Genomic DNA, 25171 nt, shown 5'->3' on the forward strand with positions numbered 1-25171 from the left:
GGAGACACATGGAAACTTACCCCTGCTTATTTACCTCAAACTGATGGTCTTCAGCAGCCTAATCTGGTGAGGAGTGCTAGAAAATGCAGATTCTGCTTCTGACTAAATTCAATCAATACAAACACTGTTGCAAATGATTCTTCATAGTGTTATTTGTTCTGTAGTGTTGTAACAGATGCCAGAATATGTCCCTTATGCAATAGGAGGGGGGAAAAAACCAAACCCCCCCCCAAAAAAAACCCCAACAAAAAAAACCCCTTAAAATTTACACAGAAGTTAGACTTAACAAAAGTTTCACTATATTGTATTTACTTAGCTCTTACATTCCATTTATCCATTACATTTTATTAAATAAAAGCTGGCATTAGTACATATTTTCTGTCACTTTAATTAATAAACTGCAATACATATCAGTCAGCTTGTTCCTTTCACATATGGAATAACCTTCCAAGTCAGGAAAATCCCCTTCCCTTTTAAAGCCTTGATGCTCTACCACATCAGTCTTCATTACTACAACATAAGAAGAATGAGAAAACTACTCACTTCCTTCCCCAAATATTTTTGCACTGATGTATTTTTAAGTTCCTTTATAATCCCCCATTTCCTCTGCTAGCATGAAGCAATTAAACTAATCCATCCTCTGTCAACCCCAGCTGACTCATAGTGTCTTTGGGTGTCATTGCATATTTTTTCAAAAGTGGTTTTTTTTTTTCCAAGTTCAGTTCTTTAAACCTACATCTGGAGCTTACTGTTTTCCACAGCAGTAGTCAGCTACCCTTCAGCTGAAGTGTTTTTGGCTTGCACAGCCATCCTGCACACTGATGAAATCTTGGTTCCAATGACCAGAACCCTTATTCTCCTCCCTCTAAATCCATTCTTTAGTAATTAATTTGAGTAGCATTTGTGCACAAGTTTTTCTTCTCCATCAGAAAGAAATACTACAATCAGAGCAGTGTTTTTCTTTGTGGGACAAGAACGGTCATGGATTTGGTCTTGCTGCCTCTATGGAGACGAGGAAAGCTAAGCTCCTTGCACCTCTCCTGAGCAAGGCATAGATCTGCTATGAACTTTTGTCTTCTTCTAAGAAAAACCTTGGACCTTTGGATACTGCCTAGCAGGCATCTTCTGTGCTGTGACACTGAACTCACATTCAATATCCGTTATTTTGTCTACAAAGGTGTTGGATTAATGGTTGTATTTTTAGAGTGTGTGTTAACTAGGACCATTCCCACAAATATGCTTTAAAGTTTCTACATCATAGCTCTATCTCCCAAGCCCTATCTGGGCAAAACAAAGCCCCAAGAAATCCAAACCCCTCAAATATTTTATATTCCAAAAATATAATGATCCTATGTCCTGGTATTTGCTTTTAGAAGTGTCAGCATGTTTATTCAGCTTCTGCCTTATCAAAAGCATAAAAATAGCCACAGAATCATATAATAATTTAAGTTGGAAAAGACTTTTATGTTCATTGAGTCCAACCATTAGTAAGCAGCTATACTTATTACCAGTCACATGAAAACGATGCTCAAAGTGGAGGCATTTCCAGAGCCAGTCAGAGCTCTGTGTGTTCAGGAGGGACAGCAAGTCCAGCACTGTTGCAGGCAGCAATTCTGAGAGCCACCAGCCTGGTGAGGAAAGCAGGGGAACGCCAGAAGCATGAAGATAATTTCAGTGATATATATAATGACATAATAGTCAATGATACATAAACCAAACACTGAAACATCTGTGTTTGTATTGCTTTACTGGTATTTGTAAAGACTTCATCTGGTGCCACTTCATTAACCAGCAGTTAAAGTTCAGTTAGCATTAATAAAATATTAAATTTCAACACATGTTGGTGCCCAGTAATTCATTCAAGTGTTTCACAGCTGAGGAATTGCCACTTTTCTTAAAACCGTCATCTTTTTGGCCAAATCTTATACTTATTCACAGATCCGATAGCATTTGAATTATGTTTACTACCCTTGCTTTTCATTTGTGTAAGTCAAAGTGTATGGTTTTGGTCCAACACCTTGCACAGTCCTGCTTTGACTGCATTTACTGTGATAATTTACAATTCTGTCTATTTCTGCACTTTGCAATTTAGCTACTGCCCATCTATTCTGGTTGTGGTTTGAAGTGTTTCTCCTCTCTCCCAGATGAAAAACTGTAGTACAGGCCTTGGCTACTGCTAGCAGCTGCACAGAGAAAGCTGAATATTTTATCACCCAGACATCTACTTGCAATAGCTGCATTCTTAGTCACATTTTAGGTTACTTCTGTACTGTTTGTGCATAATAAAAAAGTCACCAAACTTTAAACACATTAAGTAAAAAGACCTAGATGCTATATGAGCAGTACAGTCCAGTTCCATTTCTCATAACTGTTCTAAAAATAGAACAAAAATATGCCAAACAGAGAATTTAACACTCATAATTAAGACGATGGTGCCATTTCAAAATCCACTTCAAATACTTCTAGGCTGCTTGCATGCTTAAGCATGCACTAAACAGAAAGCTGCCACTACAGCTTGCAAAGAGAAAAATGCATTTGCATTTTAAACCAACAACAAAGTAAAATCTCTACTTGCAGTCATCTCTTTTCAAAAGCTTTGCATACGGAATAGTTATGACTCTCAGAGCTGCAGAAAAAACCATTATTTCTGACCAGCAAATCTGCCATAGTGGTGAATCTAAACAGGGAACAAATATTTCTGCTTAGGCCTTTGCCACAGACTAAGATATTTACTGCATTTGCGACATGGGAGAAAAGAGAGAGATTTTATTTGTAAGGTGTTCTGACACCTACTCCCATCTAGGTATTGTCATACATACAGACCACTTTCACCACCGGGTAAACTAACCAAAATCAACATTTTCTAACACTTTGTTTTAAACTATAAGATTGGACATCCATTCATCTGTAAATATTTACAACCTTTAAAAACAGAAACAAAAGACAACCAAATTGTACCTATTTTCATGGAAAAGTCACATATTGTTAACCAGGTGTGATCGGATCTGTTACCAATGATTTTTACCTCAAGGAGTAGACAAATGGGTTGAAATTATTAAAAAACAGAATTAAAGAGACTGATAGAACAACAAAACACCTGTGAGGGTGGTGAGACACTGGAACAGGTTGCCAAGCAAAGCTGCGGATGTCCCATCCAAGGCAGTGTTCAAGGTGAGGCTAGAGAGGGCTTTGAGCAATCCTGTCTGTGGCAGAGGCACTGGAACAAGATGGTCTTCAGGGTCCCTTCCAACACAAACCATCCTACAACTCTATGAAAATCAGCATAGCATTTCAAAATCCATGAATCTCAAATCACTAAGCATTCAGTATCAAACCATCATACTGAAAAAAGGTAGCTTTTAAAAGGATACCATTTAACTGGATGCTTCAGGAGGTTCTGTCTTTCACAAAAAACTACTATGGAGTCTGACTGGGCATGGAATTAGAGCTAAAAGTGATACACAAGAAGTAAATCGTGAGGATGGTTAGTTTTCAACCTGACAAATACTAAGAGTAAAGTGCCCTATGGATTTATACTGCAGCTGTTTTATATATTTTTTCATCTGGAGAGACACATAGTACACTGGCAGCATCTGTGGATAACAATTTTCAAGATTATTTTCAGGGCAAACAAAAATTGTGAGGAGTAACAAAGTTAGAACAATGAAAGATGAAGGTTTACAATTAACTAAAAATAATTAACTGCTCATATACTCCAAAGTTTACTAGGACTGATAATCATAGAGAAAAGATTAATGAGGTCTTTATTCAGTGCATTCTGGTACAAAAAACCAAAGTATTCCAACCATACTTAATGCTACAGAAATACAACACCAGTCACAGTTGTTCAGAGCCAGTGCAGCTTCATGAGGGGGAAGTCCAGCATGCTGAACCGGATTTCCTTCTACAACAGGGAAACCCACCTAGCTGATCTAGGAAAGCTGAAAGCAGATGTAATCTTTCTGGACTCCAGCAAAACTTTTGGGTACTGTCTCTCACAGAAGCCTTCTCTCTTCTTTCACAAAATGCCCAGCACAGCTGGATAACTGAGTTACATGACAGGTAAGCAACTGGCTGACAGATTGGGCACAAAGTGTTACAGTGAATGAGGCACATCAGACTGGTGACTGTCACTAGTGGGGTTCTGCAGGGCTCCATCCTTGGCCCTGTGCTCTTCAATATAGGATTGGAAGGAAAACCATGTAAGTTTGTTGATTTGACTGAATTGGGAGGAACTGTCGACTCCCGTGGGGTCAGAAAGGCCCTGCAGAGAGACCTCCATAAATTAAAGGGCTGGGCAATCACCAACAGTGTGAAGTTTAACAAGGGCAAGTGCTGGATTCTGCAGCTGGGATGGGGCAGCCCTGGCTGTGTGTATAGACTAGGGAATGAGAGGCTGGAGAGAAACACTGTGGAAAAGGACCTGGGGGTCCTGGTCAGTGGCAAATTGAACATGAGCCAGCAGAGCCCTGGCAGCCAGGAGGGCCAACCCTGTCGTGGGGGGGAAACCAGCCAGGCAAGGGAGGGGTTTGTCCTGCTCTGCTCTGCACTGCAGATAATATATAAAATACTGCAGATTGAATTGCAGTATCTGATTGCTGATTTCAGCCCTCTAGCTTACTGAAGCAACTTTTCTGTCTTGCAATTTTTCCTCTCCATAAGGCTATTTACACTGCAGAATGGCATATAAACATATGTTTTTATAATTTTTTATTGTATTATAAAGAAAATCCAGAAACTATTTATAAAACCCCCAATCTGCATAGCAATCCAAACTACTACTGTAAATTACTGAGGCTGTACAACAGAATCACACAGGTAAAACTTATAGGATGAATTTTCTATAAAAATGAACGCAACACCATTTACATTACTAGAAAATGACTCAACATTTTAATCTTGAAGACTTTTCAAACATTTCTGCAATATAATGGTGGAAAAACACGTTACTACTTCTTAGAAGGAAGTGAAGTATATCCAAACAGATTTGTATCTTCTTCGGTTACAAAGTTTGATTTTCCTTGTTCAGTTCCTCATTGCCAACATGGCATTTATGTCCCAAATAAGATTTCGTAACTGATCCATGATCTGCTTCAGCTGCTGATTTTTCTGTTTCAGTTTCTGTGGGAAGAGTTTATTAGAAGTTTTTTTGTGATCAGTTCAAATAGCACACTCAAAAATTCAACAAAAGTTACAGTGCTATGAAATGCTATATGAATCTTTTTCTCAGTTGTCAGTGAGCACTATTAGTGGGATAATACATCCCCTTTAAAGCACATTCTAAAAATACAAGAAAGCCTCAAAAGTTAAGGACCATTGCTAGAGGGGGAATGCTGGTTCATTTCACAGCAGCCTTTTATCAAAACACCTGACACCTTCAAAAGCTGGAGGCTTGCAGGGATCAGTCCTCACTTTAAAAAGTCGAAAAGAGAGTGTCCTAAGATGGAAGAAAGAATATGGGGAGCAGGTAAATTTATGTGAATATGAGTTTTATAAATTAGAGAAAAATGAGGCATTAACAATATAAATTTGAACAAAGCACAAGGTATAGGTGAAACAAATCAAGCTTTTGCAGCCCTTCTGTGATCTCGGTCAACTGTGATGCGTTAAGATTCCTGTCTTGGAAAAGGTTTTCTCAAGCCTGCTGAATTCTTTAAAATTATATATTTGTTTTTGCAAACTGCAGAAGCATTTGGAGGAACAGGAGAACAGAAAACTAGCTTTTATTTGGCTGCATAACCAAAACTTAAAAATGATGTCTCTACAGAAGAAAGATCAGGGCATCAATACATCACACAATCTCATTTATTCATTTTCCTGCTCAAATCAAAGCTGTTGATAAGTTAGGTTGTTGTTAACAGTACACAGTTTATTCTTCATTTCATTCTGATTTGATAAGATGTCAGCCTTCCAACATTTGAGATCAAACTACTTATTCATTAGGGAAGTCTGGAGTTCCAGGTAAAGTGAAAGCACAGGAAAGGCTTGCTTCCACCAAAACAGAACAGAACATTTTAGGTTGGATGTAACTTTGTTATTTGCATGATACAAAAGGCGATACATTAAAAACATGACTCAAATCAGTAATACAACTGAACTTACTTGAACAGTGAGAAAACAAAGCAACATCCTGGGAATCAGTCTCCAGAATTTTGATGCAGTCAACACAACAATATTTTTAAATTGCTAGGTGGTCAGATGGGAAAGAAGTCCAGAGAAAAAAAAAAGGAAGCCTATTCACTTTGGACCTGTAAAAACAGTCCGAAGTAAGATGGTAATAGGCTTAGATTACATAGGGAACATTGTAAGGGAAATACTCCTGAATACACTTTTGTGGGAAGAGACAACACTCAGATCTAGACTCCTATAAATGACACAGAAACACATGCAGGATAGTTCATGTAAACTAACATGGAATTCCTAACCAAGCATTTGACAGGCTAAAAAGTGTTTTAAAGGTAAATAATTTATCTAATGATTCTTTCCTTCCCATCTGCTGATCCAAGACTTCACAAGATACAGCAGAGATTCAGCTCCAAACTAAAGACAAGAGAGAAAGCTAAGAAGCATGTAGTTACCACAGCACTGAAATGACAGAACTGCAAGGGTCTTCCTACCAAAGGTCATAAATGCAAGATCTTGATGCTTGAGAAAGCACAAGAGGGATGAAATAAACAAGCATGTTCATACTTGTGGTATTGTTAAACATAATTCTGTTTGCCCCTCTCAGTCCTAGAGAAATCAGTGACTGTTACATCAAAATTACTAGTTCAACACAAGCTGTAACTCCCTCATACTGAGACGACACCATTTCAAGGTATTTCAAAACCTTCATCAATAGAAATGAAGGCTGAACAGTTGGTGATGGTAATTAAAGCCATAGACAGAAATAAGAACCATTGACCTCTGAGAAGCAGACTGTTTTCTCTCTCCATCAAAGTCTAACTGTACTGTTAAATACTGTAACTCACAGGAACTTTGTGTAAGTTATGCCCAAAAGACTCACTCTCTGTTTTCCTTTCTTGTGAAAGTATTATTACACTGTAAATTATTTGATCTTTACTTAATGCTAGACAGGGGAACCTTCAGACTGGGTTTCATTTGTTTTCAAAGCATCTGTAAGGACAAGAAGTATAAATTTGTTTATTTATCTGAAGATAATTTTAGATCCTCGTGTTTACTGAAGAGCTAATTTCTTAGTTCTTCTACTTTTTCTGGAGCCAGAAAAAACATCTAAGACGAAGCACCATCCATGGGTTGCTAGGCTGTTGAAAGAATAAAGAGAGAAGAAAAAAATCCACTTCAGAGAGCACAGTCTCCTAATTGAAATGCATATAGTGATCTTTGTTACTGATCTTTGACAGGCAGTGGTCTACACCACAAAGTACTACATAATTAATATGTTCTGCACCACTGGAAGTGCTGGCCTCTGCTTAAGACTTTGCTGAGCCAGTAAGAACATCTCAACTCAAGTCTAACCTTGAAAAGATAGGTGAAATGGCCTTCTTGGGAAATGGGCAAAATCTTTAAGCAGCTTCTGCAGCAGTGACAGATTTTCATTTGAACAGATTGCTTGCAAGTCTTCTCCCACTCTTTCCTCCTTCTGTTGAAATGACTTAGTTGAACTCTAGACTGCTTCTCAGGATTAACAAGATGTTGTATGAAACAAGAAAAAGTACTTCATCCTACATACATGCTACAGCTTCTGATTTTATCTTTTAAGATAGCACAGGGAAATTCAATGAGGCAGTTTATAATGAGTTTAAGAGACCTAAATTCAAGTTACATCTGTCAGGGCCTGTTTCTGCTAGTCCCTCTCTGTCATAAAAGTGATCTGACTGAAAACCTACCAGAGGGGGTCTTCTTTTGTGATATTAATTTTCAAGGAGACCCATTCTGACTGACCTTGCAAGTATTATGGCCATTGTGATGGAGTTGGCAAAGACTGCACCTTCCAGTAACCAATGAGTCCTTAGTTGGCTTAGGTCAGGTAGGTCATTAATGAAAACATTTACTGAAGCACAAAACCCACATAAATGAAATGAAGTGGGAGAGCCATAACATACATCCAGAAAATAGAAAGGAGGAAAAGATGCTATAAGGAACCTGCCATGTTTCATACAGGTTTGAATTCAGTAGGACACAGTAACTTCAACTTTGACTAAAATAAATTTTTTACTAGAAGCCATTTTTGCTTCACTTGCATTTCATTAGAAATCAGTGCTGTTAGACCAATTCACAACTTACAATCAGAGATGTATCAGAACCTTCCTTTGCACAGTGCTCTTGTCTCTCTCCTCATTTTAAGTTCATATATCCTTCAAATATTAAAACTAAAACATCACTATGAATCATTATGCTGCACTCAATCCATTTGTTAGAAATCCCTTCTTCAGGCAAAGAAAATAATGTAAACCTGTGGAAGAGTAAGATCATATTCCAAGTGGTGCTTGGAAAAAACGTCAACAGTACTTGCCTAAGTTGTACAGACTCTTCTTCTTCTTAAGGAAAAAACAAGTGAAGATCTGTTTCCATCTTGAAAATCTTATATTGAAGACCATTCTCCTGAATGCTGTGCCAGCTATGGTTTTTACCTGCTCTATTCAAGATCTACAACAGTACAGGCCAGAAGGTGTCTCAATGTAACATTAAATATTAATAACCATACTACCTTTACTTCCATAAATCTTAGCAAAATTAAAAAAAATACATATTTACTTTGTTGATTAAAACCCTATTACAGAGAACTTGCATCATGTTCTTTCCCAGGAGTACAGAATCATGTAAAAGTTTGGTTAGAAGGGACCTTTAAAGGTCATCTAGTCCCACCCTCCAATGAGCAGGGACATCTTCAACTAAACCAGGTTGCTCAGAGCCCAGTCCAACCTCACTGTGAATGTTCCCAGGGATGGGGCATCTATCACCTCTCAGAACAAATGTTTTATTACCCTCAGCCTAAAAAATGTGCTCCTTATATTTAACCTAAATTGGCCTTATTTTAGTTCAAAGCCATTCCCCTTTGCCTTATCACAATAAGCCCTTCCCATCCATTTTACAAGCCCCCTTTAGGTACTGAAAGCTGTTGTAAGATCCTCCTGGTGTCTTCTCTCCTTCAGACTGAACAACGTCAACTGTCATCCTTTCCTCATAGGAGAAGTGCTCCATTCCCCTGATAATTTTTGTAGCCCTCCTCTGAGCCCACTCCAACAGGTCCATTTCTTTCCTGTGCTGAGGAGTCCAGAGCTGGGCACAATATTCACATTACTCCTTCTAACCATTGAGAGAGGTCAGAAGGAGTAACATGAATATTCTTGTGCTCATATTATGCTTTGGGAAGTGACTCTTGAAAGCCTTATGAAAGTGACAGTGGCCTCTGTGTTTCCAGGTAAGTCAAGCCCAAGAAATTTCTACAAAAACATGATGTTTTCAATAGGAAGGTGACATTTATACTGTTCTTTTTAAAAACTAATCCTTTATAATGAAATCTCTGAAGTGTGAAGGTGGAAAAAACCTGCTCCTTTCTTTTTCCTTTGTAGTCAAGAGACTATTACAACGTTATATGCATATACCCTATGTTATATGCACATAGCTAGAAAAAATATGATGAAAAAGTGCCGTCAACACTTTGCTCAAACTCTCTTAAAGCTGTCAATGGTGTCTTAACTTATGGCTGCTCAACTGATACCAAGACTCATTTTCCATCACAGTAAATTCATATAACAATGATATATGATATATGATATCAATGATATATAGTTTTTTTCCAAAGGGATAAAAAAATATTCATCACTAATACAGTAACTGCTGTGCAATTAAACATTAACACACTCACTGTCCAGTATCTACAGCTTTTCCTGATGTCATCCACAGGCATGACTGTTTTACACTCAGCATAAATGAGAGACTGAATTTTCTGCCTTGCACCTCAACTGACAGCTGAAAGGAAAACTGCTCCTTCTGCATGTGTAACCTGTTCCTGAAACAAACAGAAGATCAGTGACAGCCTGTTCCCTGCTGCAAGCTCAATACTTTTCACCTATTGACCCAGACAGGATTGTATTTATCCACTGATCTGTTGTTCTGAGAGGAAAAAGCACCTTCATTCAAATAGATGGATGTTTGCTTCATACCAAGTATTTATCATTCAACAATGGGGTCCGAGGTCTTATTTACTGAGTACCATCTAAGCTCTGTAGCTTGTAATGGAATTACTCATTCCCCAAGGTGCTTCTCCACCACACTTCTCAGTGTTACGTCCCCATTCTTAATATGAAAATCTCACAGATCTATGATCCTCAGCTACAGATGGCAAACTCAGACACAGGAACGCTACAGATAAAACTGAAGTGCTGCTAACTTTGTCCAAAGACATTTCAGATTCATGTTCATCTCTCGACTTCGTATTTTAACAGCTTCCCACATATTCAAAGCTACCACGAGCCATAAGGGGAAGAATGAACAACTACCACAGATAATTTGTGGCAAAGAAAAAAAATTCAGCTCCTGAGAACTGCCTTAGTTAATTACACACTACACACAATAAATCCTTCCTTCTCATTCCCAAATTCCCTGCTTACTCAATAGTCTAATGTCAGTTACGCAATACACAATCCAGGATTTTTATAATCTTATTTACCACAATACTGATTCAATCTAAATAGTGCCTAGTCTGCCACAAAAGCAGAATAGTTCAAAGGACTCTTCCAGAATTGAAAGCGGGAAGGGGAGAAGAGGAACTCAGTGTGATAATGCAATAAAGGTTATATAATATACATCTATATGAAGACAAAAGGGGACAACTGGGATTTTACTGCCAGCATTATGCTCACCTTTTCCTAATTTTTTTCAACTTTGTAAGTGTGATATGGTACAAGACGCAATGTGAAAAATTCTGTGTGCAACATTTTATACAAAACTGAAAAGGAAAACACATCTCAATGCTGAGAAAGCTGGTTTATGACATAACAAGACCACTCTACCTAATTTTCTATTGGAAAGGGGGAATATGCTCCTGATGAAAAAGGAACATTTCAACTTATTTGCAAGAAAGACAAGGAGGGGGATCCAGAAAACTACAGGCTACTCAGCCTAACTTCTGACTCCAGAAAGCCAGCAAATCCTTGTGCAAGTCATATCCAGACACATAATGATAAGGTGACTGGGAACAGTCATACTGGATTTCCTAAAGACGCCTTGTGCCCAACCAACATGATAGCCTTCTATTGAGAAATGACTGGCTGTGTGGCAAGTGAGCAGGAGATTTTCTTCACTTTCATGAACTAAAATCATTCATTAGTCAGGCTTTTGACACCTATCCAAATTTGCCTTTGAGCAAATTGGAGAGATGTGGTTTGAACAGGTGAATTACTGGGTTGATGGAAAACTAACTGGACTACGGGATTCTAAATGATGGGATCATCAGTATTAAGACTCGGTCACTCTTGAAGTTTCTCAGTATTGATACTAAGGTGAATATTCTTAATATCCTCATTAATGACTAATCCATACTTAATGACCTAACCACCATATCAAAGTTATCAAATTGGTGGACAGTGCCGAACTGGGGAAAGTGAAAAATATACTCAGTGGTGGGATGTTGGATTCAGAGGGACCTCAATAGATGGGAAAGGTAGGCCAACACCTATCTCAGGAACTTCAATTAAAGCAACATCCTACATCTGCACAAAGAATAAACTCATACAACAGCACAGGCAGAGGGCTGACTGAATAGAAATGAAATGTGCAGAAAAGGATCAGAGGTCCTTTTTGATACTTTCTAACGAGTTTAACCTGAGTCAGCAGCAAATGTTTTTTGCAGCATGCAAGACACACTGCACTCTGCCCTATATTAGCAAGAGTGTACCTCTCAGGTCAGGTGAGTACCTCTCATGCTCTCTTCTATTTGGCTCTGGAGAATGACTGCTCAATTTGGGGATCAATACAAAGTTCTATCATACTGGATAATGCCTAGTGGAAGGCCACTGCAATGATTAAAGCTGTATTTGTACAATCTCAAGCAGAGAAGGCCACAGGGCAGGATCACAGTGCTGTCTTCAGCCACCTAACGAAGCTCACAGAAAAGACAAAGTTATACTCTTCTTGAGTATACACAGCAAAAGGATGAGGGGCAGTGAATATACAAGTTATGACAAAGAAAATTCCAACGTAACATTAGGAAAATTTGCACGGTAAAAGTTAACCCTTAAGAAGGGCCCAGAAAAGACAGAATTTCAGTCCTTACAGATATTTGAAATGCTGGAGCGTGGACAGGAGCTGGAGCAGCTGGATCGAACTTTGCTGGCTGACCCTGTCTGGGGCTGGGGGCTGAACCAGATAATCTCCAGACCTCCCACTGAGCCTAAATTCCTCTGATCCTACCATTGCAGAGAGTCAGTTTGGGTACTCAAAAAATCATGGCATTGTCTCCAGTGCAGATTAATCTGTCCAGAAGGTGACCAAGTAACAAATTCTTCCCCTCTTGCCAAAACTTTTCTTGGTGCACACTCATATTTTGGGTGTAAAGGACTGTACAAAACCAATTAAAATACATGCAAATAGTGTGAATGGTAGTTTAAAAGGAATTTAGGTTTTTTGAATAGTCCTAAACAGCATCAGCTGCAAGGCACAATGTTTGTGCTATCAAAAAAAGGCCCAGAGCTAAACTTGTTACAGCTTAACTTAAAAGTCTGTCATGTAAATTGTCTTTTTCTCTCTTAGCCAGATCCCGGTTAAACACTTAACAAACAGTAGTTAAGAATATCAAATATGATTGTTTTTTAAAGAGCCACCTGGAACTTCCAAATACTATTTTGCTTTGTTTTCACACAAATGTACTTACACTACTAATTATGTGAGGGTTTTCCTAAGTGTTTCATTCAAACCAGACCTAGAGTATGAATGAAACCTAAGCTGTACTTGCTCCATTTCTAAAAGTGAGCAGTAAAGAAAACCATTGATGGGAGGGCAAAACAGATTAAATCATTCTCAATTTTTGATATGGTATTTCTGTTTCAAGTCCAGTCAAATGTACTACAAGAACACAAACTGAAGGTGAGCCTGACATCTCTAAAATAATACTGATGATTCAATACTTCAAAGGAAAAAAAATTAATAGATAGAACATTAAACACTCAAAAAACAAGAACAGAAGAGAAGAAATCTTGGTAACATCTTCCACTTGCTGCAAATAGATTAATTTCAATGAAAACTGGGTCAAGACTAGAAGACCAATTCAAATACTAAACTGATTCAGGTACAGTAATTTTTTTCCAAAAAAAAGTCAACCACCTCAACAATTTATTTACAAGCCCAGAAAGCATACACGAATAAAAAGAATAAGCTACATTTTTGGGAACTGCAGGAGAGAATTGTTTAAGACAAGAGATAGAGATAGTCAGTGCTAAGAAATGGTTTGTTTTGTAATAATGGTACAAGCTTCTTATTGTGGGCAAAACTCCCTTGTGTTATAAAGCTTAATAGGTTTTATTTAAATCTACAGTTGCTAATTATTACTGAATTGCTAGGACAGAAATCCATTGCCATGCAAACTAATCTATATTTTAAATTAACAGACAAGTACTTTCACAGCCAAGGTCAGGACATTAAACTTTCTGACCTAAAAGGTAACTCTAATATAGCAGAATAACTAAATAAGACCAAAAGATGTCCCAGTAAACCAACACAAAAAGCTCCTGCAGTTTTTAGGAACTCTGATACATCAACAGGTTCTGCTGCCCCAAGGACGAGATGGTGAGTATAGGAATGCTCCTCTCCTCCTCCACTGAGGATGATCCCTTCCCAGACACCTGCAGTAGCAAAGCAAAGCTGCTGGTTTTCAAGTCAGTGGTTCATGGAATGAGGGCAGTTTTGTGTGAGAATATGTGATCCACAAGGTTTATAAGAGCTACTACTAGTTTTGGCAGTGGTCCACATGGTGGTGCAGTTGGTGTCTTTGACATACATCCAGAGCCACTAAAGAAATCACACTGGCTGGGATATCACAGCAAGAAGGGCAAAATTAAGAGATCCATGGCAGGTCTAAGAACTAATTCAAATATCACAATAGTGTCAAAGTCTTGGGTTATTGGAATAGTGATTTTTTGGTCCCTATAACATGCAAGACTGAAAAAAAAATAATGCCTATCACAGCAAAAAGAATTAGGTGAGAAAAGGACAAGGAGCTGAAGGAAGAAAAGATTTGGCTGAGAACATAGAAAGCTTCTTTAACTATCATGTTGGCTTCCCTCTCACAGTATTTTTATCAAGATTTTTTATTACTGAAATTTTCCTAAAATGAATCAATCAAATTCAGTTGGAGGTGGACATTACACACTAGAGAGGACTGAAGAGCTGTCAGATATGCCAGCTAAGAACCAGGGCAAGCTCTCCTTGAACCCAAGGAGGCTCCAGCAGCCAGTGTTAGAAATTTGACCAATTATCTGATTCTAGTTATTTCTCTTGGCAAAAGAAGAATATATATTTCTAGTCATAAAAGTGCTTCCTTTTCTACAGCATTTCCTACATAGTCTGTAATGTATTAAAATTTGAACTTTGAAAATAGTAGTAGATGTGCTTTTACAACTGGAGGGAGACAAAAGAAAAATCAGTGAACTTTCAAAGAACAAGAAGTCTGACTTTCTTCTGCTGCAGTTACTAAGTATTTGTTCACAAGAATACTAGAGAAAGTTCAACTATCTTTTGAAGATTTACTGTGGAAAATCTGGAAATTAGGTCCAGGCATTTAAGTATAAATACAGGATTTCAGCCTACATTTAAGTGAAGATTTCAATGCATTCTTAATTACAAGTTTGCTACCAATGGTCCTGTAACACCATCAACCTTTTTAAAGTTCAGAACTCTTCATAAAAATGTATGAAATTATTTTCACAAGATCACAGCAAGGAGGTTTAAAACCATATTAGCATAAAAAGTACAACAACAAGGGCAAAACCATGTCATAGAACTATTAAAACCACCACAAATATGGACAGTTAAGCTTATTAATACTTAAAGATTGCAAATAAATGTGCATAAATTCACGGTACAACATTACATACAATATAATATATACAACCCTGCTACATCAGTACTGAAGAGAAAGATTACAACAGGAGAGCTGACAACTGCATTTCTCTAAATTCACGTAGTCCTCATTTTCTCCTGTACAATACATGTGCATTTTTCTAAATAAAAGGGTTATGAAAAATTCAACACATATGTGATTGTGGAAGACAAATTAAAGCATAGGAAATATTTTAAAAGCCGAAAATCCATCAATTATTCATTCCATAAATAAAAAAACTGTTTACTTATTTATTTTGTTATTTTTGTAGATTATAACTCCTTTTTACTGAGCATTTGCAGATATTATAGCTATAGAGATATTTATTTAATGCTATCTTTGTACTTTACAGACTGAAGAAACAATGTTCAAAATTGTGGTCTGGTAAAACTGTATTTTTGGTCTCCATATTACATTAGCTTTTACTACAGCATAATTGTTTTTAGATTTGAATCTCTCTTCAGTAATTGTACTCAGCTGCACAATGCCACTCAAACTGAAAATTTAACATTTTAACTCATTTAACATTTATAATTCATAATACATTTTTTTCCGTATGTGGCAAGATTCAATAAATGCTCCTCTTTACAAAAAGAACAGTCTGCCTCAAACTGTCAAAATCAGAAGGTAGCCCTGAAAATTCTTTACCAACTCACATAATTGTAATAATATTTACACATCTGGTGTTCAATATCAATTACTTTAACACCTAAGATAAGTTCTGAAGATAAATAAGTTCAATGGGCATCTTAGGTCAGTTTGTACTGTCAATATCTAGTAAGTTAAACATATCCTACTGTATTCATGAGAATATATGTCTGCTTTAAAAAAACACAAGTTAAAATTGTTAGGAAACCTAAACTCTACTGTCAGAGGTACAGCTAAAAAATAGTTGTTCAACTAAAAGTTCAATACTGAAATATTTAGTGTCTATCTCCAGTTTTGATGGTCATCACACATTCTGTATTTAGTACAACAATCTAGAAATTTAGGCTTTGTGATGTGAAAATGACATTTCTCAGTTTATGCAGATTAATTTCAACTTTGTTACCTTATTTACTTCCATGATTTCCCTTCTCTCTTCACTAGCAAAACGAAGCTGACTTGCAGCACCACGATCATCATGCTTGGAACCATCTTCTTCAACATATGGAATAAGTTGCTATGAAGACAAGAAACAACAGCTTTAGATATTAAAAAAGAAAAAAGAGAAGGAAGGAAAGGAAAGGAAAGGAAAGGAAAGGAAAGGAAAGGAAAGGAAAGGAAAGGAAAGGAAAGGAAAGGAAAGGAAAGGAAAGGAAAGGAAAGGAAAGGAAAGGAAAGGAAAGGAAAGGAAAGGAAAGGAAAGGAAAGGAAAGGAAAGGAAAGGAAAGGAAAGGAAAGGAAAGGAAAGGAAAGGAAAGGAAAGGAAAGGAAAGGAAAGGAAAGGAAAGGAAAGGAAAGGAAAGGAAAGGAAAGGAAAGAAAGGAAAGGAAAGGAAAGGAAAGGAAAGGAAATGGAAAAAAAAAAAAGAAAAAAGTCAAATCCAGGAAATACATATGATACTACCATTTTCTCCACAGGTTCTAACTGCCCCAGAGAAAGTGGAGATGAGCCTGTTTGCCACCTCAAACCTAAAGGCCTTGCGATGACCTCAGCTGGTTCTCCAGGAAAACATGCTTCAAAAAAACACAATCCCACACATTACCAAACCTAGACCAAAGAAATTTTGTAACTGCAGGCAGAAGCCAGTCTTTCCATTTTAAGATGTTTATCATAGATAATCCTTGTAGTTTTGAATTCTGCAGATTGGGATTTTAAAATTTACTATCCACACTAAGAAATAAAACCACAAACATGAAGTTATCATTATGATAAAGCATTTCATTGATATACTGAAGATAAATATGACTGGCTTTATGTAGCTATTTGGTTAATACTCTAGTTATGACTTGCTATTTTAATGAGCCTCTGTTTGGCTACTCTTAAGACCAGGTCCACAGTTACCTAAAATGAGTTTTTCTGTAAGTATTTCTGACCATGATCTCCTCAGACACACAGAATCATAGTCTGGTTTAGGCTGGAAAAGACCATAGTGCACTGTCTTTTTTTGCAAGCTTTGACAATGCTAAAATTCCTTGATACAGAATTTCTAAATGAATACTACTAAATGCTCCCTTCCAAAAAAAATTAATCAAAAGAAACATACTAGATACAAAACAAATACTTGCTTCTGTGTCAGAACACTCCCAAGTTACTAACATTTTCTTAAAAGATAATACATCCATGAAGTCTCCATTGTTTCTTCTGTCCTGAACTATGCAAAATTACATCCATATTTACATACACACTACAGACAAATGGAAGACGAATATTGAGAAATGTGAGCAAGAAGACGCATGTTTAAAAGCCTTGGGGCAAGTTGCTCATCAGGTGCATATTAACTTCTTACTTAGGTTGGAGTGTAATATTACAAAGCATTCAGGGCCTTCAGCAGTCTTTGATTTAACCTTCTAAAAATGTCATTTTCTTCTATACAAAAATTTTTGCAGCCATTCTTATTAAGCTTAGCAAAATGGACAAAAGCTACCACACTAAACTCAGCCGTGAAAAAGTACCAAATATTGACCACTTACTACATTTGCATACCATAAAGAAGAAGTTGTGGGGCTGTTATATGCTCTTGGAAAAAACTCTTTCTAATGGAAAATAAAGTAGCACTAAAGGAGAACATTTTCTTTGAAAATGTTCGAAGAAAACCTCCCTATCTTTCAGAAAAGGTGATAGAAAAAAACCCAAAAAACAAACCTACAAAGAAAAGCAGAACTGTACCTAATACACAGAAAAAGCAGGAAATTTAATCTTTGTAGGTAGATCTCCTTCACTTGCTATGTTACTTAACAGAAAGTTAATAATACCTGTTACATATTAGTACACATTAACAAAAAGTATTAAAACATTTATATCAATAATAATGGAATAAGCAATACTAGTAGGAATGGTCTTCTTTGTGGGAAAAAAAAAAAAAAAGTTTTGTTGATATTCTGTAAAGACATGGTTAGAATATTGGCCATTAAATAATACAATTGAGACTATTATTGAACTACTGGAAGAAGAATTTAAAAAAACTGATCCAAGAGGAATGGTGTGCCACTGTCATTCACTCTAACCAATAAAAACATGAAGAGGCAGGCATCTACTAAGTTCAGAGAAGACTAGAAGAGTAAAAAAAAATATCCCAACTATCAATAAAAAACTCTGCTGTAACTAAGCTGAGTGAAACCTTGCATTAAAAAAGACTGAAGTGACTACTTATTTTCTCCATGGACATTCCTTTCCATCCTGATAAGAGGAAAAAAAAAGTGAAAAGTTACCAACCCCACATCATTCCACTGATATGGGAAAATAAGACACATGTAAAGCTTTTAAAGAAGACACAAGTATTTGGTTATTGCGCACAAGTCAACACACTGTGACAACAGGTTTTATTTTCTTAAATGGGAAAATTAACTTATTCCCTTGCTTGCTGTCAGGTTTCCAGATACATTTCTCTGAAAACCTTGTCAAAAGTCAGTGACTGTTAACTGAAACAGTAGTCTAGATTGGACTGTAGTGAATGGGCTTCTTAATTTCTTTACTTCTATTCAGTTAAGAGACTCACACTTCAAATATAATGCCCATATGATTAAAATTCAATGGACAATCAAAAGTTTGTTAATAAAGTTGCCTCAGAATCTACAGGTCAGTAATTAAAAAATTTCAAAGTTCTAGTTAATATTGAGCAGGAACAACTCAAATTGTAACAAAACCCTGGGTTTAAGAGTATATAGAAATTAGAAACAACTTAGGAGGAAGATGACAAATTTAAGATTTTATGCATCACAGCAGTATTATTAGGAAAAACTCTGGCCAGTCCTTCTCCCCGGAAGTTTTATGTTGTAACTTTTCTATCAGCACTGCACATTTAGGTTTGGTTCATACTGGCCAGCAGGTTAGGAATAGCTGAGTGAGGGAACTACAGAGAGGCACAGACTATTGGCCAGAGAAAGTAAATAATACTTATTACTCAGGAGCCAGGCTGACAGGTGAGAGCTTGAAGCAGGTTTTTTCCCACTTCTCAAAAAAATTTTGTCCTGATCCTCTTTTTTTTTTTCCTAGGGGAAACAAACTGGTGCAGGTACCAAGAAGCCAGAGGAAAAAAGCTTAACATTTTAAAGTAAGTTTGCTTTCACAGAATCACAGAATCAATTAGGCTGGAAAAGACCTCTGAGACCAAGTCCAACTTATGACACTAGACAACTAGACACTAAGGTTCACAATCTTTCAACAAGCTCTAATTATTAAACAGAATTCAGTCCACTGAATAATTACAGTATCATTATAACTTGTTATGAGTCACCTGCGAGTGAGGAAGATGAATGATTTGCTATCCAGAGTGGTTATTCTGATTTGCAACTTATACATAAATAAAGATACTTACTTCTATGGGAACAGGATCGAGCCCAGCACAGTTTTCATTACATTTATCGTAGACTAATCTCAGTTTTCTGAAGAGTATTGATAGCTGACGGAGATGTTCCTGCAGCTTTGCCAGTCTGTCTTGATATGTTGCAGTATGATAAGTAACACCATTTGGTAACTTAGAGAACCAAAACATTAAAAATATTACAGTAAAGTTTCTGTCACATGAAATAAATAAAGATATCAGACAGGTTTTTATATATTTTAAAATAAGACAATCACACTTTTCCCACAGCAATCACTGAAATTTTTATTTTCTTTACTAGCAAAATTATGTATTTCATGTGCTCAGTCACTGCTGTTAAACACCCTCATGTATTCTACACTTTGGTCACTGTCAATCCCTCTGACTTTTCAGTGAGTGTCTTCACAATGCTTAAATATGACACCACTGTGACTGGGGTTGAGTTTTTGCATCTCAACCCCAGGTCACTCAATTCAGTGACACAAGAGTCATGAAAATGCAGAAGGAGTAGGAGTGATTATTTATCTTGTACTCTCCTCAGAGAAAACACAACAGAAGTTTGTATGTTTTCCCAGTAAGTAGGCACAAATAAGGATTATGTTGTTTTTCCCAACAACAACAACAAGTTTTAGGGGGAAAATATTACAGAAAAGGATCTATGAAAATTCCTCTAAATTTATTCCTCATATGTTAACATAAACAGAGAAATATGACCAACATATGAACAGGCTTCATTATTGTCCTAGGGTAACTTTATGATGCCTGTATCCCCAATCGTCTGTTCTGTTTGTGCTGTATATTGAGTCCTGTGCCTTTAAGACTGGTTCTAAGAGCAAGGAGAAGCGCGGAGTTTGTTTTGAGAAAACTACCTGACTCCTCCACATTCTTCTGCAGACGGCGTGTCTGGCGGAGGCTTGGAGAGACTGCAGGACAGAGATTTTTTTTTCCTTTGCTTTTAGTTAGTTTCAGCTAGCTAGGGCAGAGAATTTCCCTGGACTGTTTTTTTTTCCTTTTCCTTGGAACTGTTTAAACCTGCTCTAGACTGAAAACCCAGGGGAGCACTGGAGGCTGCACCTGCGGCCCACCGGAGCCTGGACCTCAGCATTTTCCAGCAGCGCCGGAGGGACTGGGACTGGAGACGCTGAGAGAGAGCTGAGCTACACCCACGGCAAAGACTTTCTCAGTTTGCCATCTCACTTCAGAAAGAGAGGTTTTATTGTTTCATACTATTCATTCTTTATACTTGTATGCACTTCATTTGTTTAGTAAAATAGTTTTTTCCACTTTTCTCCAAAGAGGGTTTTAGTTTTTTTCCAGACCGGTTAGAAGGAAGAGCCACGTGGGTTTGCTTCCTTAGAGGGATCCTATACAGGGGTTTTCTCCCAAATTTGTCCCAAACCAGGACAATTATACATAAAAGGAAACACAGTTAATTAAACATAGAGTTTTTTATTGTGGGGGCAATGACAATTCAGCATTTCTGAATTTCACTTAATGTACAGGACTAAGCAAATATATTAATAGTACTACTCACTTCTTCAACCAATCCTCCTTTTCAGAGCAGTTTGAGTTTTCTAAACATCCTAAGGCCTCTCCTGAGTCTATATACACTGTCATTCGGTGATAAAGACATGGCAAGTTCAGTGTATAAAAATAAATAGTTGTTTCTCACCTGCATGTTCCTTAGCAACTGGAAGATTTCCATGGTTCGAAACACAATGTCCTGCACGGTCTCCTGGCCGATGCGGCAGAGGGAAGCCGTGTTCACCTCCCTGGCAGCCTGAGCCTGCGTCCCGGAGAAAGCGCCCGGCGGCATCCCCGCCCCGGCCAGAGGGGGGGTCGACATCTCCTGGCCTTGACCGGTCACACCAGGCAAGCTGCACGGAGAAGTGATGATGAAACGATTAAATACTTGACTCTATCCTAGCAAACTTCTGCAGGGTGGCTATCCCACTCCTTTTCTCCAACTGTCCAACAGATGAGGCCGGCCCAGCGCAGCACCCCTTGTTCCGGACACCGCTCCCTGACCCACCGCAGCTTTGCCGGGCGGTGGAAACGGGGGCACTCCTCACTCCCCTCCCTCCCCTCAGAGCGTCACTGGGCGCGCCCCTTACCCGGTCCGTCCCAAGGGGTGCACGACAGAGGTTTCTGCCCAACTCCAGCAGGCAGAATCGGAGTCCTGGACACCGGGACCGGTACCTGCGCGACCACTCCTCTCCCCGCTGATCCACCCGCTCCCGGGGCGAAGCGGTGCCCCGGCCCCGCAGCGTCCCCGGACCCCGCGCTCCCGCCCGGACCCGGCCCCGCTCCGCGCTGCAGCCGCCCCGGACGCAGCGGCCCCGCGTAGCCCGCGGGCCCCGCCGCACTCACGGTGTCCCCGCCGCACTCCCGGGGCACTCCCGGTGGCCCACGGTGCCCCCGGACACGCGCGGGCGGAAGCACTTCCCGGCGCCCGGCGCCGTCACAGCCGGCGGGGCGGGAGCGGCGGGCGGGGCCGGGCTCTGTCGCGCCGGCTTGGGGCCGCCCCTGTACCGCCGCTCTCCGTTGCACGTCTCTCTCGGGAAGCCGGTCGCTTTCCTGGCTTGATGAATCCAGTGCGGATTTGCGGACAGGTCAGCCAACATGCGGGCTCTTGTGGTTGAAAAGTTTGGTCAGAATCCCCGGGCATATTCACACATTCACACCACCCCTCTGTCAGATCATAGAATCATTGAAACTTTGGGTTGGCAGTGACTTTAAAGGTCATTTAATTCCAGCCCCTCTGCCACAGACGGGAACGCCTTCTGCTAGACCAGGTTGCTCAGAGCTTCATCCAGCCTGGCCTTGAACACTGGCAGGGATGGGGCAGCCCCAGCTTCCCGGGGCAACCTATTCCAGTGTACCATCACCCTCACAGTAAAGGATTTCTTCCTAACTCCTAAACCTACTGTTTTTTTCAGTCTGAAGCCATTCACTTTCTTATCACTAAAGTTCAGGATGAAGAGTCCTGCTCCACCTTCCCTGCAGGCTCCTTCACATACTGGAAGGCTGCTATGAGGTCTCCTCTGCTCTAGGCTGAATAGCTCCAACTCTCTCAGCCTGTCTTTGTAGGAGAAATGCTCTAGTCTCAGTCCCAGTGATAAATGGCTCAATATCTGTTTTGTGGGATAAGTGCGTATTGACAGTATACACTTTAAAACCTGTGCTAATTTTATAGTTTTATGGGTGTACTGCTATTCCTTCCTGCATAGATATATTATTCTTACTACAGAAAACCCTTAACACTTGGTCTTTCTTGGTCACAAGGTCACAGTCACAGTATTTGCATGGATATAAAATAGCTCTGAGTGCTTGTACCACGCTAATAAAATTGAGGCATTTTTGAAGTATAGACAAGCCCTCCTATGTAAGGGAGAGGGAATAACCTCAAAAAGAAACCAGGCAAATTCTGTGAAGCCTGACAGATATGAGCTGTTTCTACAGTAGCTAATGCTTACTGTCTGCCAAACAAACAAACAAACAAACAAACAAAAAAACACCACCACCAACTTTATACGCAAAAATCTGTAAGTACCAAAGGTTCTCTTTTTTTTTTTTTTTTTTTTTTTTTTTCCCAATTGTCATAATATCTAGGACTCTGTATTTGAGTGATTGTGGCAGTAAGTATCTAAATATGCAGAAGGGGACATTTATATACCTTCAACTTCTAATGAATTCTTAGTACAGTAAAGGTGGTTGTGCTGTATTAAAATTGATGTTACAAATGATCTTTCATGTGAAATGTTTTGCATTTGTAATGTTGTAAAAATGGAAGTTTGATGTGTGGTATACAGCCTTTGTTAAAGAAAGAAGAAAGCAGTCAAGGAACATTCAGGAACAGAACCATATAAACTTGCTGTTAGAGGCATTTTGCTTCATATAAAACATTTTTTACCTCAGAAGCAGACTACTGAGGGGAAAGAGGACCCCCTGTCCTAAACTGGAGCTTTTTGCTGCCTAAGTTCTCCCTAGAACTCTGCCTTACTCAATGTGCAATGGAAATAACTATATTTTAGCAAAGATCTTAGCATAAAGGATAGCAAAATGGTTTCTTAAGCAGAGAGGAAAAAATGGTTTATAAAAATAAGAGGAGGATATTTTCAGAAAGGAAAAGAATATCCCATGGTGTCTAGTTAGACAATGTTTGGAAAGAGCATCCTCTGGAGACCTTCAAAAGGATTGTTTAAATGTTTACTTCTCATTTCACTGTACATTAGAAAATGATACAAGAACTGTTCAAGTATTGAGCAAAAAGGATAATGGTTTCATATTCAGATTGCATGCCCAAGAGCTCTGTTCACAATGCTTAACTTGCTGCCTCAAATCCGTTGGCATTAAGAGTAATGAGGGATTCAGACCACCTCCTGTTCAGGGCTGCCAAACTCTCCACACAGAGTCGTATCCTGCAGTACAGGGCTGACATATACAGTAGGCAGTTGAAATACAGAGCCAAGTCTGTGTATGAAGAGTGCTGGAGAATGTTGCTAGGAGGCCTAATATTCTTCACTGCCAGTCTGTGGAACTGTCTGAATCTGGGATTTCATTCCCAGACAAAGGAATCTTCTTTAGATAAGAATGTTTTCCTGGTCAAAAGAGATAAAGATGAATTTGCCTTTGAAAGCAATCTATTAAGCAACCACTCTCTGACTTCAGTTTGGGCCAAGTGCTTTCATCTGGAAGGTGTCCAAATCAGAGATCATCTTTCATATCCATTTCAGTTTCTTTGGCATCAGTTCAAACCAATGTCTTACAATTCTGCTGCCTTTGTTGTTGGGTTGTAGAAAAGTTACCAAAAACCTAACAAAGAGCCTGTGTCTGCATGTAATATTCTAGTCGAATCAACTTTAACCCAAATTTGAAGTTAGGACTCTTTAAAGAGTAACTACTTCAGTGGTCATAATTTTCACAATAATAATGGATTATGGGGTTTTTTTTTGTTATTTATGATGTTCTCATTCATATACCCTGAGCAACTCCAAAGGTGGTTTTGCTGTGCTCTGTAAGGAGGGTAAAAATCCTCAGAAGTGAGGGAAGAAGATAATTGTTGCTTTTGTTCAAATAATTTTCTTTAAATCAATGGATTCACTCACAAGGCAGTATGAATCATTCTGTTTAAAAATAAACAGAACTGGTGAAATTCCTGGATTATCATCTGTTTTCCTCTAATAAAGAAGAGTTTACTCCCTCACAAGTCTCCTCACACTATTCTTTAAGCAGTAGTGTTTTGTTACTGCTCTGAGGGTGACGGGCTTAGGGGAAATGTGTTAACCACGGAAGGACTTCCATTCTCCACCCTGTCCCATTCCGTCTGTATGTGTTCATTCAAGGAGAAGTAATGGAACTTTGTAGAACCTTTGCCAACAAGAAACAGTTTCACTTGTTACCAAGCTGTGGTAGGTAACAGCATGACACGTAACTTTTTTAGCATGTGGCCAACATTTAAGGTAGGTGGATGTGATATATGTCCTAAAGTTAATTCGTGTTGATAGATAAAATTTAATATCATCTAAATAAATGTAAGGTTTTATTTTAATCCAACAAACTCTGAGTTAACTCAGAGTTAAGCAACTCAGAAGAGGGTGCAGGAATTCCTCTCGCTTGAAAGGACAAGGGAGGGGGAAACACGA

The 25171-nt window shown here is 38.6% G+C and overlaps 1 protein-coding gene across 2 annotated transcripts; it reads right to left on the reverse strand.

Moving 5' to 3' along the window:
• Window positions 1–292: 292 nt before the first annotated feature.
• LOC120761627 (mediator of RNA polymerase II transcription subunit 30) lies at window positions 293–21992 on the reverse strand. 2 transcript variants are annotated; one of them, XM_040083057.2, is made up of 5 exons: window positions 21897–21992; window positions 21199–21403; window positions 19521–19679; window positions 16113–16223; window positions 293–5121 (listed from the first exon to the last, which is right to left on the reverse strand). In XM_040083057.2, the coding sequence occupies exons 2-5, from the start codon at window positions 21370–21372 to the stop codon at window positions 5026–5028; spliced, it is 540 nt and encodes a 179-aa protein (XP_039938991.1). In that variant the 5' UTR covers window positions 21373–21403; window positions 21897–21992; the 3' UTR covers window positions 293–5025. The 2 variants fall into 2 exon arrangements, with proteins under 2 accessions (XP_039938991.1, XP_039938999.1); XM_040083065.2 differs by lacking the exon at window positions 21897–21992 and adding an exon at window positions 21641–21753 and having other exon boundaries at window positions 2858–5121.
• Window positions 21993–25171: the final 3179 nt, after the last annotated feature.

This window comes from Hirundo rustica, chromosome 1, assembly GCF_015227805.2.
Source record: "Hirundo rustica isolate bHirRus1 chromosome 1, bHirRus1.pri.v3, whole genome shotgun sequence".
In the NCBI taxonomy this organism is placed as follows: Eukaryota; Metazoa; Chordata; class Aves; order Passeriformes; family Hirundinidae; genus Hirundo; species Hirundo rustica.